This window comes from Tenrec ecaudatus, chromosome 17 (assembly GCF_050624435.1).
Source record: "Tenrec ecaudatus isolate mTenEca1 chromosome 17, mTenEca1.hap1, whole genome shotgun sequence".
NCBI lineage: Eukaryota > Metazoa > Chordata > Mammalia > Afrosoricida > Tenrecidae > Tenrec > Tenrec ecaudatus.
In genome coordinates, this window is record NC_134546.1 from 43,573,831 (window position 1) to 43,591,903 (window position 18,073).

The 18,073-nt window shown below is 39.4% G+C and overlaps 1 protein-coding gene across 18 annotated transcripts in view; it reads right to left on the minus strand.

Moving 5' to 3' along the window:
- The window catches only part of NRXN1 (neurexin 1), a 1,245,618-nt gene that overhangs the window by 607,222 nt on the left and 620,323 nt on the right, over nt 1-18,073 (minus strand). For all 18 annotated transcript variants that reach the window (XM_075535230.1, XM_075535229.1, XM_075535227.1 and 15 more), the window contains 2 exons: nt 14,239-14,412; nt 4,389-4,508 (listed from right to left, as the gene is read on the minus strand). In XM_075535230.1, coding sequence (XP_075391345.1) covers nt 4,389-4,508; nt 14,239-14,412 — 294 coding nt within the window. The remainder of the gene's footprint in view (nt 1-4,388; nt 4,509-14,238; nt 14,413-18,073) is intronic.

Genomic DNA, 18,073 nt, shown 5'->3' on the forward strand with positions numbered 1-18,073 from the left:
AGGAGGGAAAAGAGCCACAACTGAGAAGTCCATATAACCAGCTAGGCACCTGAAATAAGGTTTGCATGAAAGAAGAATTAATAAGTGGACACTACACACACACACACACACACACACACACACACACACACACACAGAGTCTTTCTCTCTCTCACACACACACACAGTCTTTTCTCTCTCTCTCACACACACACACTCACACACACAGTCTTTTCTCTCTCTCTCTCTCACACACACACACACACACACACAGAGTCACACACACACACACACACACACACACACACACACACTCTTCTCTCTCTCTTCTCCCCACCCTAGTACCCGCCCTCCTGAATATAATTAGGAAGTCATTCAGATGGTAATTTGAGAGAAGGCATTCCAAAGAGTGGGTCTTTTCAGATGGTAATTTATTAGGGAAGGGAGGGTTTCACAAACAAATTTCTTTAAAAAATATCCTTTGGCATCACTTTGCTTTCTTGTCTCCTTTTTGAAGGATTAAGTTCATTAATTAGTAGGTTTTATCTAAGATTACACTTATAAGCTATAAAGTATTTCTGTCTTCCCATTATTAATTATATCTTCTGGCTAATACAAATAAATTTGCTAGTTACTCTAAGCAATCCTATGAAATGATGTAAGGCAACATTGAGAAAGTCTTTCATGGGGAGAAGGTAACATTTGTAGGATTATGTGATTATTTCCTCTTTTAAAAATTGTCTCCACTCTCCTTTTGCTGTCCAGGCTCTTCAAGGCGGTGGAGGTCACAGACTCTGTGGGGAAATGCCTAAACCAAGGATGAAAGTTCTATCAAGAATCCCTAAATTAAAATGCTTAATTGGTTTTAAAAATCAACTTCTATTTAAATAGCTTTAAAAGTCCAGGCATTATCCTGAGTATATTTGTGTAATTTATAGAAAAAACAAGTGAAAAAATTAAAAGAAAAAAAAGAAGAGTGATTTAAAAAAAATAAGGCAAATGTGGTATTCTGCTTCCATTGTCATATCAATTGCATGTCTTCAAAGTCACAGTGACTATTTTACCTTTTAAAATTGAGTGCTCAGATGGGAATAAGATTTGCTTATAAATACCGATTTTTATCTACATGCAGCCGCTCCCAAAACTCCAAAGCACGAACCAGGAAACCATTTCACATTTCCAGCAAACCCACTAAGCAGTAATGATTTAATCAAAATGCATGTATTCCGAGAGCTCTCCAAAGTAATTTTGATTCTGATTTGTGCAAGACACATTTACTGAGTGACATTTACCTTATTTACAAGAAAATAACAAACAGCCTTATCATTGTCATCACCGTTGCCCCCCAGGAACCACATTCAAATAATCTCCTGTGAAAAATGACTCAGGGGCAGTATGATACTTAGGGTCAGGTCTTGATGTTCCTTCAGAAAATGTCTAACGAATACAGAGAACTATATCCTTCATACTGAACTGGCATCTGAACTTATGCTGTCTGACATAACCAAATGTTATATAACATGAAAACTAGATAAAGCAAGAACATTTTCAGGCAGCAAACTCTCTCACCAACCACATGTGCTCATACATCTGTCAGGATCATATTCAAGATTAAAAACTTGCCATAATAAAATCATAACAGATTTTCAATCTCCCAGTTGTCCTTGAAAATTAATTTATGTCATTTTCTATGAAGCAGGAACAAGCACACTAAGTTACCTCTACGTATTCATATATACATATCTAGGTATTTACTGATTTTTAACCCAAAATTGGGTTGTTGTTTTAGAGTATAATTTCTTTTATAGGAACATAATATTTACAGATGTATAAGGATTTAAACAAATGTTTATGGTTTCCGGTTTGGTAATAGTGAGGTAGCATATTTCACCACTTGTGGCAACGGCTCAATGTCTCTTCCAAGTAGAATTTTTTTCAATGCTGGTCACTCTCTTCCTCTCTTTGGGATTTTACACGGAGACCCGGAGACAGTTGGGAATGTGTCTTTTCTTCCTAGCGGGAAGCAGCTCAAGGGCTGCAATGGCGGACACTACCAGCAGCAGCAGCCTGCCTCTTAACCACGGAGCCCTGGGCTGCCACACCATGCCACCGCTGATGCCATATCCCAGTATGGCTCCACTAGCATGGGCAGCTCAGACAGACAAAGGTCAACATCGAACCGACTGTTTGATCTGAAAGGTAGCTACATTTAGGAACCACTGGGGCTGTCTCCTCAGTGCCTGCAAAGGGGTTGGAAAGAGATCAGGCACCCTAACTGACCACTTAGGGGAAAATCTGGAACCAGTCATATGCTAACTAAACCCCCTAGCACAGGGTAAACCCCAAACCTAGCCTCCACCTAGGACCAGACATCACCAGGATGCATTTAAACACAGCCAATACTTTCAATCACGCCTCCCCAGCCAGAGGTATTACCTGCCCATCCCCCTCACCTCTCCCCACCCCTTGGCCAGGTCGCTTCTTTATTTTAACTGCCCTAACTCAGCAGCAAGCTGGAAGGATGGCCTCCAGCAAGCTTGTGTGTCCCCTCGCTGGGCCTTCACCAGGCCTGTCTTCTTGGTCTCTGGCCTCTTGGCTTCTGGGGATTTCCCCACTTACTCCTGTGTGGGTTCTAGGCTCCCAGTTTTTATCTTCTTCCCACGTGGTTTTTCTCACTTCATTGTTTTCACATTGTAAAACCTGAAATTTTCCCTTTCCTTTATAAAAGCTCGCTTGGACTACAAAATGCGCTTCTTCCTTGTGAATCCTTTCAGCAGAGTAAAGTGAGAACAGAGGTTATAAACTTCCCAGAAACCTAACATATTCACCTTCAAAGTAAGCCTAAACCTTTGATCTGTGCATCCTCTATCCCATGATCCCAGAACATTTCCTGAAATGTCATAGTCCTTTCAACATGAAGCATGTATCTACTCTACAGCCCTCGTCAGGAGATCCTCTCAATATGGCAGATGGCAACGCTTATTGGGAAGTGTTTTCCTACCAGTTTTATGAAATGTTCTAAGGCAAGATCTGTTAGGAAGGTAAGAAAGCCAACGTCATCCTATATTTCAATGAACAGTTTCCGAAAACTGTCCCTGCCGCTGATAGAGGGAGTGGACTCCTAGGAAAAGAACACAATCTGAGAGTGAGCTTGTTTAATGTCCAAAATGTAACAGACTCTTCCCTTGCAGTAAAACTTCCTTTTATGCTTAATAAGTAGAGTTGTTCTGACTCAGGAAGGCGCTACAAAGACCAGTAAGATTAAGTAGCCAGACAGGGAAACCTCCCCATTCAGTGGCCTCAGGAGCAGGGGTCTGGTTAAGGCGGGACATGCAAGCACCCTCCCAATTTAAATAAGGAAGGGCACAGGAAAGTTCTGAGGCCTCAGGTCTAACAGCTCCTGGAGAAATGTAGATCTAGGTAATTTCCTAAGGGTCATTGCGGAAACCGCCTCCTTAGAGTATCAATTGTATCCTGTGATCCCTGTGAAATGCTGCTCTCTTCCTGTGGCATTGTGAAAACCTGCTAATCACTTCCTGTAACCACTGTGAAAAACAACGACGACAAAAAATGTTTCCGTCACAGAGTTTAAGGTATGTAACTTGCTGGATTTTAAATGGGCTTTTGAAATAATTTGGAGGATGAAACCCTACTGTTTCCTTCTGTCTGCTTTTAGGATTTCTTGAATCAACGTGGGCTCTGCTCTGTCTTTAGCTAAAACTGTGCTGGGCTTTCCCGGGCCATTGTTTCCCAGTATCATGGCTCCCTAGGTTAGACCCTTTCAGAGAAGTCATGCTATGAGGTGGGCGCTGTTTCATTGCCAGACTGATTTTTTACCACCTTGATAGGGGTAGAGACTGCATACATTTAATGGAGGGTACTTGAAGGGCAAAGTTCACCATATTTGTTTTTTAAGCGAAATGCAGCTATGTCTATAAAGATATGTAAAGAGCAAGAGAAAAAAGGGGAAACAACAACGACAAATCCAAACCATGAGCCCTATCTCTATCTACTACAATCGCAGCCCGCAAGTTACAATATCACGAAATTAAAACTATGTTATCTGTATAGAATGATATGAACTTTCTTCCAGATCCTAAAGGGAAAGGATCATGTGTAGAAAAGTTATTTTTGACAAGGGGACCGTTAGTAACTTATAAAAAAAAAAACCCGACAATAAAACACGAAACCCAAGCATCACCATCACGGCCCCATTTGAAGCATGATTGGCTTGATTAACATCATGGCAGTATTTCAAATCGTCGTTTTGGTAGAAACAACCACTTAGGACCACAGCAGTGCCAAGTACAAGGCCGCCAGAGTTTAGAGCCTGGCTAGCAAACAAGTGGAGCCAATCGCGAGTAGCCCCGCCCCCCCCCCCCACACACACACCCCCAGAGGGCACTCACGGTCATTGCAGAGCGGCCCGCTGAACGAGGTCATGCTGCAGTCACAGTTGAAACCGTCCCACTGCTGCAAGCACACACCTTGATTTGAACACGAGTCCTCTTGGCAGGTTGTGCTGGGCCCTGGAACACATTTCAAAAAAAGTTTGGTTCTTTCAATAACAAGCCAAACGTGTTTGGTGCAAGGGCGAAGTCACATATAGTAGTTGCCAACACCTCAAATGAGAAGACCACACTCGATGTATAAGCTCTAGCTCACACTCCTGAATTGCAAACAGAGTGACTGTAATGTGAAGGTTTTCTGAAGTTGCAAAATAGAGGACAAAATTCTTTGTACTAATGAGCTCAGCAAACAAATAGTAAAAGCAAAAGCACAAAGCTTCAGTGTGATCATGGAAGCAGGTGATCTCAGCTCATTCCATCCTCATTAAGTCTCTCTTGATTCATTAGAGTTCAGAAAATGCAGGGATCTCCTTAATTTCTGACCAATGAATAGAGACACGGTGAACAATGGAGATATTAGCTTCATGAAATTGAGATAAAGATTGGAAAAAAATAACCAAAGAAAATTATGCAAATCTTCCCAAGAGGTTCCAGAAGTTTTTCTATGCGGACTGTGGATAAAGTTATGATTGCCGGATGATTTGGGTAGGTATGTTGGCAAGTATCAATTCACATGCTTTAACCATCTCATGCAATTAAACAAACAAAGTAAAACATGGTTTCAATGACATGCCCCATTTAACATACAAGTAAAAAGAATTCTAGTCTATTGCTAAAGAATCGAAACTAGAACACTGAATAACAAAGAACTTAAAAAAAAAGTATGACCAAAGCACTTAAATCAACCACCATACAAACATATTCAAGACTGAAAGCCTTTATAGCACCTATTCTACGAAATGAGGCTTCTTGCGCAATGGTCCAGGATGGGGAAAAATGAAATCTGAACCCAAGCAACAGTTATTGCAAAAGTGTTAAAACAACAACATTATTTTTGGGTTCCCACTGTGAGTCATGGGGTTTCAGTCTTGTTTTATACACACAGGGCTATCTACCTTGCAAGTCAGCTTTCATCAATGCAACTTTGTCAGCAAAATATAAAATAAAAAAAGCAAAATATATTAAATGTTAGTAAGCAATACTGAAATGAGGCAAACACAGAAGAATGCTCAGATTCAAAAAGCATGCTGCTGTAAAGGGGGAGAGAAATGCCGCGTCGAGCAAATAAATTAATACTAACAGCCATACATCTTAAGGGAAGTCCAAATGTGAGAAAACGAATATTTTGGCATTTTAGTTTATATATATATGCGTGTGTGTGTATATCAGGGTTAATTGAGTCGAAGAGATAAAACAAAAGGAAATTAAAAGGGCTTTAGTATTATTTCCTACCCTGGATAGATAGATCAAAGTGCATTACCGTAGCGACTAGGTTGCTCACTGGAAACAGGTGCGACCGTTTTCCGTGTGCAGACCAATTATCTCTTTCCATTCCCTCCACTTCTAAAGCGATTAGCTTGCTGTGGCCATTGAGTTTAGGCATCACTGCTGATAGCAGGCCTTAGAATCTCACCACTCTAAGAAAATGTGTGTGTGTTTGTGTGAAGTAATCTGCAGTACAACCCACTCTCAAGAAAATTTCTTCACAAGACTTCAAGGTGACGTCTTCATCCTTGTCCTTACTGGGTTGACTATACCTCACTTAAATATTTCTGGGTTACTTTTCTTTTTCAACACCGTCTTAATTAATTGTCTTCTACTCTTATAAATTGCCCTATGAATAATTCTTAGAGAGAAATTATATGAATTATTATAGAGAAGCCTCACTATTAAGAACTACTTTATATAAGTATAAAAAGATATCACAGGCCACCTACATATATTAAAAAATAAATTAGAGCTATTTTCTAGTAAACTCATTTTTATAGATTTTATAAAAATATAAAAAGGAGACACTGGCCTAATTAAGTGCTTTTAACAGTGACAGCATGTGAGCTTTTTGCTTTAGTGAATAAATCAGAATTATCTGTAATTAGCCTATCTGTATATAAATTGATGTGTTGGCAAAATGGATTTTTAAACATATACTTACAATCACATTTCTATTTTCTTGATACAGGCTATATTCAGAGTGTTCAAGAAAATTTAGTTTAAAATATGTGAAAATTCAGAAACCACAATATTGAAAATATAAGCAGGTTTCTAAAAGTTCACAGAAAGATTCCATTTTTCCAAAAACTTTTATAGCTCCCTTGGATATTTGCGTCACTCATCCGTTAGTTTGTCACACGGTAGTAGCAATCCTTCCAATACCAGCAGAGTCATCCAAACAGACAGCTTTCACTAGGCTTCTATAATAACACAAACTAGGGAGAAATGACTATAAGAAAGCCAAAGAGACCGCCATGAATGCTAGATTGTATCATATGCAGGAGTAGGAAAAATCAACATGGTGAAAAAAATTTATGTTACCCTAAGTGGTCTAGAGAAGAAAGCAATTCTGATCTGGACCCTATTTCTGAGCTTTAAATAAATGGAAAAACTAATCACCAACCTACCTTACATGGAAAGAAAAAAGATACGAAATAAGTAAAGCACTACTAAAGGGGAAGAACAAAGGAGGGGGGGGGCTCACATTTCTCAATCCAAAAAATGTAATGTCGCATACAAAAGCCAATGGAGTAGCACTGAGAGACCAGACATAAATCTACCCGCCTATAGACAGCTAGTCTTTGAAAAGGGGGCGAAATAAACTAGCTGGGGAGTAGACGCTTCCATTAGCAATCAGTGCTGTCAAGACAGGGTATTCATCTGCAGAAAAAGTGAAACAGCGTCCACACTTCTCACCCTATACAAAAATGAATTCAAGATGCACAAGATCTGAAGAAGAAAGGGAATATAGTGAAATGTGTAAAACCTGGAATTACAAAATCACAATGAGAGAAAAAACTCAGCATTTCTCAATTGGAAGGAAGTAAAGATAAAAGTTCAAACCTTGAGTTGCGATATTGAAGGATTCTCTGAGGCAAAAAGCTGAAGATTCACTGAGGAAGTATTAGAAGAAGATAGAAGGATTGCACAGAGTCACTGTACCAAGAAGAATTGATTGACATTCAACCTTTTCAAGAAGGAGCATACATACAAGGACCCACTGAAGAAAGAAAGGTGCACGGTAGGCACTGGCAGAAAGCTATGTTCCATGTATTAATGGGATACCGACTGAGTTGTTTCAATAAATGCAAACATGCTAGAAGCCACTCACTCATCTGTCCATGCCAAGAAATTTGGAAGACAGCTACTTGGCCACCTGACTGGAAGAAAGTCATATGTGTGCCTATTACAAAGATAGGTGATCCAATAGAATGAGGGAGGTATCAAATAATATCATCAATATTGAATAGAAGTAAACTTTTTTGCTGGAGATAATTCAGTAAACATTGAAGCAGTACAAGGAACTGTCAGAAATCCAAGTTGAAAGCAAAGCACGCCAGAAAGATGTTTTTACCTGTGTTTTATTCAGTACGTAGAAGCATTGAACTAAGGATTATAACAAATGGTGGGTAACAATGCAAAAAAGGGATTCCAGAACAATTATTGTGCTAACTTTGAACCTAGACAGGGACCTCAAGGCAGTTGTTCATTCAGAATAAGAAGATGCTACATGAGTTCAACGTTCAAAAAGATGTGCCTCTGGGTTGTATCATTGTATGTTCCATTGTTATGGGAATCCAACCATCTAAGGAGATGGATTATATGAAGAAAATGCAGCATCAGGAAAGGAGGAAGGCTTAATCATAATGTGCCCTATGGTTGCTATGAACCAGAATTGACTCCATAGCAATGGTTTCAGTTTTGAGTCTATGTAGATGAACATAACTAGTTTACTGAAGCTGAAACAGTACATGTAACATCTTATGAAGATCGAAGATGACATCCAGTGGTATGGATTATTCCTCAACATAAATTTAAAAAAATTGTCACAACTGGACCAATAAGTGACCAAATAGAAATCAAAGACTTAGGCCTGACAAGAATGCTAGTATTCTCCCGTATTATGTTAAAGAGATAAAAGATTGAAGCGGTCAAGGATCTCATGTACTTGAATCCACAATCATTACTCACCCCCACAAAAACAGGAGTTAAGAAATCAAATTATTTATTGCATTGGGCAAGTCTCTTGCACAAGTTATTTAACGTGTTTTCAAAAAGAAAGAAAGAAAGATGCCACTGTCTTACATACATGTATGCCAAAGAGGGACAATGACTTCAGAAGGACTAATGATGGATGCCTTTCGATTATGATGTTGAAGAACATTCAATCTACAATGGAGTGTGCAAAGAACAAACAAGTCTGTCTTAGAAGTTCCCAGAATACTTCTTGGACACAAGGCTGGTAAGACTTCCATGTTGTGAATCCTTACCCATCATCACCCTGGAGGGCAGGGAAGAAATGGCCTTGAGGGTTTCTTAGACGGTAACATTTTATGGGCGTAGAATGCCTTATGTTTGTCCAGCAGAACAGCTGGTGGTTTCCAATTGCTCTCCTTGAGGCACCACCAGGGATCCTGTCTGGAGAGACTAGCCTCTGGGAAAGGGCATCACTGTTGGTACAGTGGAGTGTCAGCGACAAAGAGACGACTCTCAAGAGATGTACTGACAGTGGCTGAACTCAAACACAATTGTAGGGCTGGCCCATGATCTGGCAGTATTAATGAGGTGGAACCGACTCAATAGCATCGAGCCACAACAACAACATTAATAGCAAACAAACAACAAACATTAACTTCATTCTCACCATAGCAAGAAGTCCCTGAGATGAGGTATTTTTTTCTCTGCAAGTACAGCAGAGAAGTAAGAATCAATATATTGCTGTGTTTCTTGTTGTTGTTGATGTTGTTTTTTAATGTGCCAGTCTGTAGTAGTAAATGGTCTACTGATCTTTATTTCATGAAATTAATTAAACACTGAAAATTAAGTAGTGCTTGAGAAAAGAAAGGAAAACGCCCTAGAACGACATTCTTTCGCCTCTTTCTTCCAGGGCTACTCCACAGGCTGATCAGGGGCTGTTAAATCACGGGGCTCAGAAAGAAAGGGGATCAAGAATTGAGTAGGGCCCAGAGTTTTGTTTTTCATTGTGTGTCAAAATTATCAGAAATAGATAAGGAACATTATCTTCTAAAAATAAGCAAATAGTATTGCTGAAAAAATAATCTCGTCCCTGGCTGCTGTGTGAACAAGAAGCTATGTTTCAATACAGCAGTCTTTTCTCTTCAGGTTTTGCCAAAAAATACATGCCAATGCCCGACAAGACACATTTCCAAAGCACTCACCTTCTCGAACAATATTCACACGTTGACCAGCATTTCCACAAGAAAGGATTGACTTTATTTGGTCATTAATTTCCCCCTTATTTGCATAGTGCTCCGTTTAGTTTATCACAGAATAAAACTGGGATCAAGTCACAGGACATTTGTGTTAAGTGATTAAAGATCAGGAAATGTCTTTAATGAGAAGGGAATGTAAGTGTAAGTAAAATGAAAGTCTGAGACCCCGAGGAAAGGGAGGGAAGTGGTAAGTATTCAAGTAAAGTCAATCTTGGTTTGCTCTTTACATTTCCGAGCTACGTGACCTTATGTAAGTCTCTTTACATCTCTGATGCTCACTTTATTCACTACCATCCTCCAAAAAAAACCCTCCAAATACTCAGTTTTGAGGATTAAATGTGATAGCATATGGCAATGTTAGCAATTAAGTATGAAAGTTCTCCTGCCTCCTATAAAGTAGTTCTAGAGCGGAATGACATAATTACACAGGGGATGTTTGAATTTACACATCCCACCACCTCCACATTTATGTAGGGACGCTACCTTGACTCAATTTGGAATATAATTAAGCCCTTCTAATGACTGATTCCTAGTCTCTATCTTCTTTTCTGCGACTGAATGATGTCATCTACAGGAAGGTTTCTCAAAAGGTGAAGTCTGCTTCCCAGCCCCGCAGCATCAGCATCACCTGCAGCTTGTTAGGAAGCGCACTCCTGTTCCCCATCTCAATCCTACAGAATCAGAAACCCTGGGGGAGAAATTCCATTACGCTTGGTTTTAACAATCCCGCATTTGATTTTGACAGATTAAGCTGGATTTAGGCAGGACTTGGGTTTTCTCGCAGGTTAGGTGTGTTTTTAAAATAAAGGTGGTTATTAGCTGCCGGCATCAGTGAGCATCCAAGGATGGAGCTGACTACCTGCCTCTAAGAAGTCCCAACCATGTCAACCCAATAAATCACTGTTTGCACCGCACACAGGAGGTCACCAAAAGTTGAAATTGACTCAATGGCAGCCCTTATTTTTAGCCCTGTTTTTTAATAGTTATAATTGAAATGCAAAAAAAATAATTATTGAGGATCAATGACATTTTCTATGGAAAGAGCATAGTGATCTGTGGGTCATTTTGAGGAGAAATAATACAAAATATTGACCTGGTGTTACTTAGGACTGTATAACTTAAACTGTGAATGTGACTTTATTATAAGTTAGAATCAAGTTCTGTGAGACAAAATTCTTCATAGAGATACTTTCCCTTGTATCTAGTATTTGGTCCCTAATCCTAAAATTACACGAATCTCATCAATTATGCCTATGACGAATACCTTTGCAATTATTCTCAGGAATCATACGGGGCAGAAACATAACATATGTTTCTGGGAAAATTAGTTCTGTATATTCGGTTTATATTAGTTGACTTGGTTTTTATTTGTTTGTATTAGGGTGTATTGCAGAGCTGTTATGTAATTGGGGGGGGTCATCCTCCTGATGTTGTGTTATATGTTTTTTCCATTTCTCAGTAAATGATAGCCCAGATTGATGAACCTATAGAAACAGCAAGTAGAATAAGGGTTACAGGGGTGGGGAGGGAGTACAGTGGTGGTGGTGGGTGAAGGGGAGATGATGTCAAGGAGTCCATGTAGAAAAAGAATGTTTGGAAACTAATTATGGTAGCAACTATACTACCATATCTATTAAATTCCAACTGCTACTAATACAAGATGTTACAGATACTAATAATAAAAAGAAACAATTATTAATCAAATTATATTACACATGCTCTTGAAAATAAAGTATCAGGGTTATGCTGGGGCAAAAGGGCAGGAGCATGGTAACAATTTTTGAGTAATGAAAAAAGAGGCAAAAGAGGGGGTGATCACTGAAGACCAGCTATTTAAATCATCCTAGGTGAAGTAAGAAATGGTCCAAGGTCGTAATCTACTGAATATTTTACATTGTTCAAATGCTAGGTCAAAGCTACTGGTCCAATCAGTCATCTTCAACAAGTTGCTTATTAGGTTATGATAGCAAGTAACACAAAACATGATTACTACAAATACTCTTTGTCAGTGTCCATCTGCCCGTCCTCAGCATTTTTTTTGTACCTGAGAAGTCACTTACCAAGCAATCTCTATTTTGGGTAAAACAAAAGTTCCAAAAGAGTTTGTAATACTTTCCTTTTGTTAAAGTGAAAATACGTGCCAAAAATAACACTCAAATCCATTGTTGTCAAGTCATTCCTACTTATCGTGACCTACAGGAGGGAGGGAGAGTGGCCCAGGCTTTGCTTCCTGATGGGAACAGACTGCCACATCTTCCTCCTTTAGAGAGGCTAGTCAATGCGAAATTCTTAGGTATAGGCAGCTGCTAAGCACTTGAACCATTGCGCCACCAGTGATTCTTTTAAAATCAGATAATCTCATTAATTGTATCACCCCCAAGACCGAGGCTATATTCCAGATTCATTTACTAATCTACTTGTTGTTAGTTCTCCCCATGACAAGCCCATGTGTGCTAAGTGGAAGTGCTGTGCTTGTTGTGAAGGCTGTGCCTTTCGGAGACAGATTGTAGGCCTGTCTTCCCAGACACCTCTTCAGGGGTTCCAATTGCCAACCTTGGGCTAGTAGTCCGGAGCTTACGATTTGGGCCATCTGGTTGCCTATATCCACCTACTGGAAGGAATTTACTCATTCAAATGTCCCCCCTCTGTGTAAGTTGGTAACATGAAAGAAACAGCACATACGCATTTTCCTTGTGTGCTACTAAAGGTTGCTATATCAAAATTTGAAATACAAAGATACAGACGGCGATAAGATTGAAAGAAAATTCCAAAAAGCTTTTCTGTAAATGGGCCATATCCTGTAGCATGACCAAAACACAGCATGGAATTCACCTAACTCTTCAGGGGAACACATATGTTGCTAAAAAAATATGTATTTTCAGATAAGAGAAAAAAGGATATGTACTATGGTAATCATGAAATCTAATGGCATTATTTTGGCTGAGAAGAAATGATTCATAATCTCCTGGGGGACAGGAATTCACATTTCAAAATGTCCCAACCCGTGTTCAACGTTCAAGAAGCAGCAGCAGCAGCACATCTAGAGTTCCAAAATTCAAGATAATGTGATTACATTACTTTCATGGAGAAAGGATTGGCTCCCATAATCTGAGGTGTTGAAGTGAAAATTACCTCAAATGAAAGTAGCAATCAACAAGTAATCCTACATATTTTAGCCTGATAGAAAGCACAAAAGAACAGGATGATACCGGAACACATTTCTGAGGCATAGAATATTAGCCTTGGAGAATGTAGAAAACCTATTTTAACTAAAACAAACGGGCAATTCAGGTGCATTACACTTGTTTCCAGTAAGATGCAAACCCAGGCTTTTGAGAATGGGATATTTCAAGTTTATTCTTTTGCTGTATCCTATTTTGTAGACATTTAAAAATGGGCTAATGCTGACTAATACTTAGAACAGCGAATATATTTTTTTCTAGCCTAATTGTTGTCTATCTAATGTAGTACTCAAACTCATTGACATTGAATCGATTCGGACTCAGTGACTGTCTGGACCGAGTAGACATGCTCCTGTGGATTGCTTAGACTGTCTGCTTCACAGCAGTAGGGAGTTTCCGTTTGCTCCAAGTAATAAAGGAAGTATTGAATAAGTAATTGGCACACTAGTTAGATGAACTATAGAATGAAAAAAGGCAGAAAGTAACAATGTATCTCTCTGTATAGGAATATGTATATGTGCATATATGTACACACATGTGTATATAACATATGTGCATGTATATATAGTATATATAGTATATGTGTATGTGTGTATATAAGATATGTGTGTCTTTGTCTATATCTATCTATACATATATTTCTGATCTTTCTATTCCTGTGAGGTTGAGAACATGCCGAAATCAAATGCATTTGTCACTGAGTCATTCCCACTCATAGTAAATCCTAAGGGAAGGAGGAAAACTGCTCCTTCAGGTTACTGACACCTACAGGAGTGGACAGTTTCATCTTTCCCTTGCACAGCAGCTGGTGAGCTTGAACTGCTAGTCTTGCAGTCAGTAGCCCCATACTGCTGTGCCTACAGGGCTCCTAAAGAGCCCAAAGAAATGTAGACTTCAGAAATACAAGGTTACAACCATGATTGAGTCCCTCTTAGGCCTAAGCAAGATGCCTAGAGGGTGAAAACAATTCACACCCTTGGCTGTTAATGGAAAAGTTAGATGTTTGGGTCTACCTGGAGGAGCCTTGGAAGAAAGACCTGGGGATCTTTATTTCTAGTTCTTGTTTCATTGAAAACTCTTTGGCGGACTCTCTGTGACATATTGGGTCGGCAGACTAATGTCAGCGTGGATGCCTACAACTACGCTTCTGTTTGTTTGCTCATTTTAAACCCAGAAGGAGGGAGTCCACCTGTTGGCAGAAGTGAAGTTCACTGGCGCGTGAGATGTGTTCCCATGTACAGTTTGAGTTGCAATATTCAGCGTGTGAAATCAAAGACTCAGTACCTTCACATCCTCTCTCAATCTGTCCGTTGCAGAAAAGAGCATCTGAAATGAGGTCTGGGAGTCTCCCATTTAAATCCACCGATGCCAGGCAGCCTTGGAAGCCCTCCTTGGCGTGGACCAGTTTCGGTAAGGACTTGTATGTTTCTTTAGCCACTCCTCCTATATACAGGTCACCTGTGGGAAGAGCAAAGTTTTTGTCACTGAAGTCACATGTCATTGACTTGAGACAGACACTAGAGAAGAACTCCGAGGTTTCTCTCTCCTGAAATTACCAAGAGTACACGTTTAGTTGAATATTTTCTCAAAGGCACAAAACAATCTAAATGTTTGAATGACATATCAAGAATAGAGGGGATCTCTGATGGCTATTTCCAATAGAAACCTAAAGTCACTCAAATCCTTGGGGCCAGGTAGGAAGGAAAAGAGCCTGCAGTTTGCATAGCCTTGCAATAAAATCCATGCTCAGGTGCTTACCAACTCTGTGGCCATGCTCTTTGTGTTTTCTGATTATTATTACACTCACTTATCAAGGGAGCACAACATAACATATTTAAGAGGGTGTGAGTATTAAATAAAATATGGGTACGACCCATCACAGGGAAAATATATAATAGTCAATAGGCATTATCCTTATTAAATCCACTTTTTGCTTACAGAACTCTAGGTTTTTCAGTCAACATATCTCTCCAGTGTCTAAAGTCATCTCTCTTACTATGCCTAATCTCACTACCTTTACTTGTATCTTGACTACTAACCTGCAACTATGATCATTTGTCTACACTCAAAAAATCACATCCTGCTACAAGTATATCAGTTTTAGAGAAAGTTATCACGGTTTCTTTGTTCCCTATTGAAATACCAGTATCAATTCTTTATGATGTTCTGGGAGCTACTTAAAAATTTGTCAATTCGTTTTTCTAATGAGTGTAGAATTTCTAAGGAACCACTTTGGTCTGCTTTGTCATCCACAAGCCTGGCATTTCTCAACTTGATTATCCATGTGGAAGTTATATAACCTGTGTCAGTTTGAGAGAATTAGAGTGAAAGGGTGGAGTTTAGCCTGCCAATCAGGTCACAGCTTGATCACCTCATTTGGGGGCACTAAGCTGATAAATAGCTCACTGGAGGCAGGACGCAGGCTCAGTCCCTGCTAGACATTCTTGTTGACAAGCCACATGGAGACCAGCTCATGACCACCAGAGCCTTGGAGCTGGAGAAGCCACATGGAGACCCCTGCCAGCACTGAGATACTTACACTGCCACTGGATCCACAAGACTTTCCACCCACTGGCCTGTCATAGTCCTGCATTTGGCATCATTGTATGTGTTTAGTGAGTCAGAAGAGGAATTTATAAATTGGTATCTGACATATGGACTAATATTGGACTTAGGGACTGAGATCTGGATTGGGATGGAATGTTTTCTCAATATTCAATTGCTCTTGGATATAAAGCTCTTTCTTATACATATATGATTGTCTATGAATTTGTTTCTCTAGTCAACCCAGACTAATGCACTCCACTACTTCTAAAAGGGAATAGCAATCTTCATATGATTCTGTTTCTTCTCTTATCCCAGGACAGTCATCTTACCTTGATAGCCTTCGGTGGATATGACTAATAAATTCTTGTAAAGACAGTCAATACATGACATAAGGAGAGTGACCTCCGCAAGTCACTGATCCTATTAACACATCATTGTTCCTATTTTCAAGTTCAAGGAGCCCCGATGGTGCAGTGCTTAAATACTCGGCTACTAACCAGAAGACTGCTTCTTCAAAGCTACCAGCTACTCCATGAGAGATGGACGTGGCAGTTTGGTCCCATAAATATTGTTGAATCAGCTCTGACATATAGCCACCCATGCACAACAGAACGGGATCCTGTATGGTCCTATGTCATCCATAATTGTCCCTGTACTTGAGCCCATTGATTCAGCCACTGTCCATCCATCTCATTGCGGGCCTTCTTTTTCACTGCCATTCTCCTTATCAAACATGATGTTCTTCTCCAGGGATTTGTCTCTCATGACAATATGTCCAAAGTATGTAAGACCAAGTCTTGCCATTCTTGCCTCTAAGGAACACTCTGGCCTTATTTCTTCCATATAGATCCGTTTGTCTTTTTAGCAGTCCATGGTACTTTGAATATTCTTTGCCAGTACTACAGTTCAAAGGCATTGATTCTTCTATGGTCTTCCTTGTTTAATGTCCAACTTTCGCATGCATATAATGTCATGGAGAATACCCTGGCTTGGATCAAGCACATGCTAGTCCTTAATGAAACATCCTTGCTGTTAAAGACACTGAAAAGGCCTTGTTACGGCAGCAGATTTAACTACTGTAAGGCATCTTTTGAACTCTTGACTGTTGCTTCCATGGGCATTAATTATGGCTCCAAGACAGACAAGATCCTTGACAACGTCACCCCTTCCTCCATTTACCACGATGCTGTCTATTCCAGTTGTGAGGATTTTGGACTTCCTTACATTGAACTGTAACCCATACTAAAGGCTACCATCCTTGATCTTCATGAAAATTACAGTCTTGGAAACCCTATGGGGAAGTTCTACTCTGTTCTATAGGGCTGCTATTTACTTGAAAACAATGCATTTGCTTTGGGGTTTGATTCACTAGTAATCTACTTTAGCTAGCTATTTATCCCTTTAACTCTCATTGCCATGGGAATTTTCGTTCACATATTAACTGGTCTCTCCACATTTCTGATACTTAGTACCTTTTCCTCCCCAGTCCAAACCAAGGACTGATAATCATGAAACATCAGTCTGAAACTTTTTAATAATCACAGAGCTCTCATAAGGCTTCACTTTTATATAAAGCAGTGCAGTGATTTTTCAAATACTTGAATACCTAAACTCCAATAAGCAATGCAGGTCAGGCATCATGATGCCCATGCTAGGAAACAGGAAACTGAAGTTCAATTATGTCTGGATGATTTCCCCCATGCCAAACAAGATGGAATAAAATTGAGATCCAAATTTTTGTCATTTGATTGGAATGATATAATTTAACCATACTTAGATCAACGGTTATATGGGGTGGCAAATCTCCCAGGTCACAGATGTCCCTTCATCTTTTCTGTCTATGCCATGGATACTGGGTACTGATCTCTCTTTACCTTGATCACATCTCAGGGCCATGTGTAAAGTGGCCAACCTTGATGACTAAGGTGGTGACTTCCTAAAAAAGAACAGGTTTTCTTACTGCTTACAATAAAACTGAATTGAAAGACTCCCCAAGTCCAAATTCTTGTTACGACACAAACCGCTTGTATACGTAAGCCTCTCTGGTTTACTTCTATGAGACTTGGGTACAAGGAGAGCTAACGCACATGAGATGTTCATGCTATTTCTTGTATCATGAGTAATACAGCCATGCTCTCTACCCAGGAATCTCCTTTATTTTGCCAGTGACCATGAAATAGTAATAACTTAAATTATTAGCTTGTAAGTAAAGTAAAATCTAACCCCAGATGCAACACACTTGAGTTGTATTGATGAATAAATTGTCACACAGAGACTTTATGTGGCTAGTTCAAAGTCATTTAAATAAAACAACTGAGAATTCAGATCCCTTGACCTGCACATTAATTCTCTAGCTAATATAGTAGAATTCCACTAATGTTATATAATTTGTATCGAAAGGTCTGAATGTACTTGCATCCCCCACATCCTAAATTTTAAAAATCTATCAATTAATAAGCTTTATCCTTAATATTAAAAAAGAACAATTTCCACTCTGGGATGGGTGATATTTTAAAATATGAATGTGGTTTCTTTCTTCATCTTTAGTTTATCTCCTCTGTCCTTTCTCTCA